Here is a 3,516-nt window from a genome sequence, read left to right on the forward strand (position 1 = left end):
CTCCTCCAGCCCCTCACACCGCCACTATCCCACAGTGCCCCGCGCGCCGCCGTCCCCTCACGCCGCCGCGCTCCCGGCGGGCCCCGAGCAGCCATGGCGTACCGCGGGCAGGGCCAGAAGGTGCAGAAGGTGATGGTGCAGCCCATCGTATCCTGCCTCGAGTCCCTCAGGGCGCCGGAGGAGCGCGGGGAGGCCGCGGGGAGCGCGGGGTTGGCGGGCGGGAAGCGGGCGGGTTTCATCACCCGGGTAACGGCTCCACCCGCGGCCTTCGTTCCTCAGGGTTCCACCCCACGGGCAGTTCGCGTTTCAGCTCTCAGGAGTCGCGGTCTTCACCCCTGGGGATCGCGGGTTTCACTCGCCGGGGCTCGTGGGTTTCACCCTTCAGGAATGGGGGTTTTCAGCTCCTGAGGGTCGCCGGTTTCGCCCCGCGGGGGTCGCGGGTTCCCTGCCCGGGCTGTGCCCGAGGGCTCCTGGCTGTGCTGTGCCCTTAACGCTCGGCTCCAGAACCTGATCTTCCGCTACCTGCAGAACGTGAGTACCGGCAATGGGCGGCCCGGGGGCTTCGCCGCCGCGTCACGGGATGGTTTGGGTTGGAAGGGACCTGAAAAATCCCACCCAGGGACACCTCCCACCGTCCCAGGCTGCTCCAGCCTGGCCTTGGGCACTTCCAGGGATGGGAGAGCCACGGATTCTCTGGGAATTCCACCCCAGGGAGGAATTCCTTCCCAATCTCCACTTCAAATCCCCTTTCTTTGCCTTCCAAACCATTTAAACTGTGAGGGGAGTGCCTGCTGCTCCTTGATCCTACAACCCAGTGCGATAATCCCATGGAACCCCACAACGACTTGGGGTGGGGAGGGACGTTCAAACCCCCCAAAAGCCGAGAACAGAGCAGAGACCCCTCAGAGCTGTTGACCAAACCCCTTGGGGGGTTCCCATCCCTGATTTTCTCTCCCTCTCCGTGACCTGCAGAGATCCAGGATCCAGGTGTGGCTCTACGAGCAGGTGAACATGAGGATAGAAGGCTGCATCATTGTGAGTGCCACCATCCCCTTGTCCCCCCTGTCTTTTGAGGGGCTTCTCCCCCCCCCCCCCCCACGAACCCATTCCTTCCTTGTTTTCCATGGAAAATCCACCCTGGGGCTGGGAATGGTCCTGTTTCTCGCAGGAATTGCAGGGTTTGGGGGTTGTTGGTGGGTTTGAGGTCCCTGACTGAGCTCGGTGCTGCTTTGCCAGGGCTTTGATGAGTACATGAACCTGGTGCTGGATGATGCCGAGGAAATTCACTCCAAAACCAAATCCAGGAAGCAGCTGGGTAGGTCAAAGGGGGGTGGGGGGAGCCTGGAATTTGGGTGTGGGGCCGGGAATGCGGCTGTGGGAGCTCGGGAGCTGGGTGTGGGGCCTGGAACTGCAGGTGTTGGAGCCTAAAAAGTCAGGTGTGGAACTGGAATGGAGCTGTGGGAGCCTGGGATGTGGATGTGGGAGGCGAAATGCAGGTTTGGGATCCGAAATCCAGGTGTTGGAGCCTAAAGATCCAGCTGTTGGATCTGAAAGGGAGGTGTGGGAGCCTGGAAGCCACGTGTGGGACCTCAGATCCGGGTGTGGGACCTCAAATCCAGGTGTTGGGAGCCTGGAACCTGCATGTGGGACCTCAGATCTGGGTGTGGGACCTCAAATCCAGGTGTTGGGAGCCTGGAACCTGCATGTGGGACCTCAGATCCGGGTGTGGGATGTGAAATCCAGATGTGGGACCTGGGATCAAGATTTGGAACGTGAAATTCGGGTGTGGGAGCCTGGAACCTGGATGTGGGACCTCAAATCCAGGTGTGAGTCTCAAATCCAGGTGTTGGGAGCTGGAATCCAGCTGTGGGATCCTGGAATCCAGCTGTGGGATCCTGGGACCTGAGCTTGGGACCTGAAATCCAGGTGTGAGCCTAAAAATCCAGCTGTGGGATCCCAGAATCCAGCTGTGGAAGCTGAAATCCAGGTTTAGGACCTGAAACCTGGGTGTGGCACCTCAGTCCAGCTGTGGCACCTCAATCCAGCCGTGGGAGCCCCAATTCCCAATCCCAGGGTGGGCCGGGCTGCGCTTTGGGGCCCTTCCATCCCAAAGCATTCCCACATTCCCTGTTCCCGTTGGATTCCAGGTCGGATCATGCTGAAGGGGGACAACATCACCCTCCTGCAGAGCGTCTCCAGTTAGGATTTGGCTGCTGCCAGCTTGGAAAAGCGGGACTGGGATGGGCTGGGAGCTCTGGGAAAGTGGGATTGTGCCACAGGTGAAAATTCCCGCCTTCCCTTGGGAATTGTTTTTTGTAGTTCGAGGCTTTCTTTGGGAAATAAAACGTTTTTCACAAAAACTGGGAATGGGATTTCAGTCTCAGGGTTGGGGGAAAATGGGGGGGGGAAAAACATTTTCCAGGGGGTTTTCCCTGTGGGATTGGATAATCCTGGAAGTCCGGGATCCTGGAGCTTCAAGTTTTTCCAAACCAACCCCTTTATCCCCAAACCAATCCTTTCTTCCCAAAAAGAATCCTTTTTTCCCCAAACCAATCCCTTTTTCCCAAGGAAACGCTTCCCATTCCTCCCCCAAACCGCGGCTCTGCCTCACCCGGGGGCGGCTCCCGGGATTTTCCCCCTTCCATCCTTCCCAGCTGGGACTCCTTTCCCGAGCCACGGGCCGGGAGCAGGGAATTCTGCTGGAATTCTGCTGGAATTCTGCCCGGAGCATCCCAAATTCCTGCCGGAACGGGAAGAAGCTTCCAGAGGGCTCCGACAGAAGGGGGAGCTGCGGGCTCGGCTCTCCCCGATCCCGTTCCCAATCCCAGCAGGAATTCGCGGCTCCCGGACAAGCCGGGAGGAACCGAAGTTCCCGGGATCCAGCGGCTTCCCGGGATGAGGAGGAGGAGGAGCAGGGCAGAGATTCCAGGGGAGCTCCACTTTTCCCAACCCCCTTTCCTTGGATTTTCTGCCTCCTCAGAGCCTCCCGTGCTCTCGGCTTTTCCAGAGGGTGGGAATTCCCTCCAGGGCAGGGCTCGGGGGAGGGGGGGGTGGGGGGCTGGGTGGGGGTAGAGCGACCTTTGGAAGGAATTCCTGGAGGAAACTCCTGGAGGAAATTCCTGGAACACCCCAAAATGTGGGATCAGCTCACTGGGATGTGGGGTCCTGGCACAAATCCCACCTCGGGGCGATCCCGCATCTCCAGGAATGGGAATTCCCATTTCCTGCCCCCTTTCCCAGCTCTCCCAAACCCCAAATCCAGCCGGGGCCGCTTTTAGGTTTTCCCAGTGTCAGATTTATGGGAAAAGAGCTCCTTTTCCCTAAAAACGGAATGTTTCAGCCCTATTCCTGTCCAAGGGGATAAATCCAAGCTCCTGGAATTCCATCCTGGAATGTCAGGCAGGGAGAACCCCCCCAGGCCCCGCTGGGACTCTCAGGGTTTGATTTTTTCCCATTTTTTTTCCCTTTGGATAAATATTTGTCCCCTTTTCTCCGCTTCTGGCATTGGAATTCTGG

At 58.8% G+C, this 3,516-nt stretch overlaps 1 protein-coding gene across 1 annotated transcript; it reads left to right on the plus strand.

Annotated features, from left to right (window-relative positions):
* The first annotated feature begins 6 nt into the window (after nt 1-6).
* Nucleotides 7-2,360, plus strand: LOC121672504 (small nuclear ribonucleoprotein E). Its single transcript, XM_042045171.1, has 5 exons — nt 7-147; nt 505-531; nt 973-1,035; nt 1,237-1,315; nt 2,148-2,360. The coding sequence occupies exons 1-5, from the start codon at nt 94-96 to the stop codon at nt 2,201-2,203; spliced, it is 279 nt and encodes a 92-aa protein (XP_041901105.1). The 5' UTR covers nt 7-93; the 3' UTR covers nt 2,204-2,360.
* Nucleotides 2,361-3,516: the final 1,156 nt, after the last annotated feature.

The sequence above is a fragment of the Corvus kubaryi genome, unplaced genomic scaffold (assembly GCF_017639235.1).
Source record: "Corvus kubaryi isolate FWS band 111438036 unplaced genomic scaffold, C.kubaryi_AGA036_p1.0 62626, whole genome shotgun sequence".
NCBI lineage: Eukaryota > Metazoa > Chordata > Aves > Passeriformes > Corvidae > Corvus > Corvus kubaryi.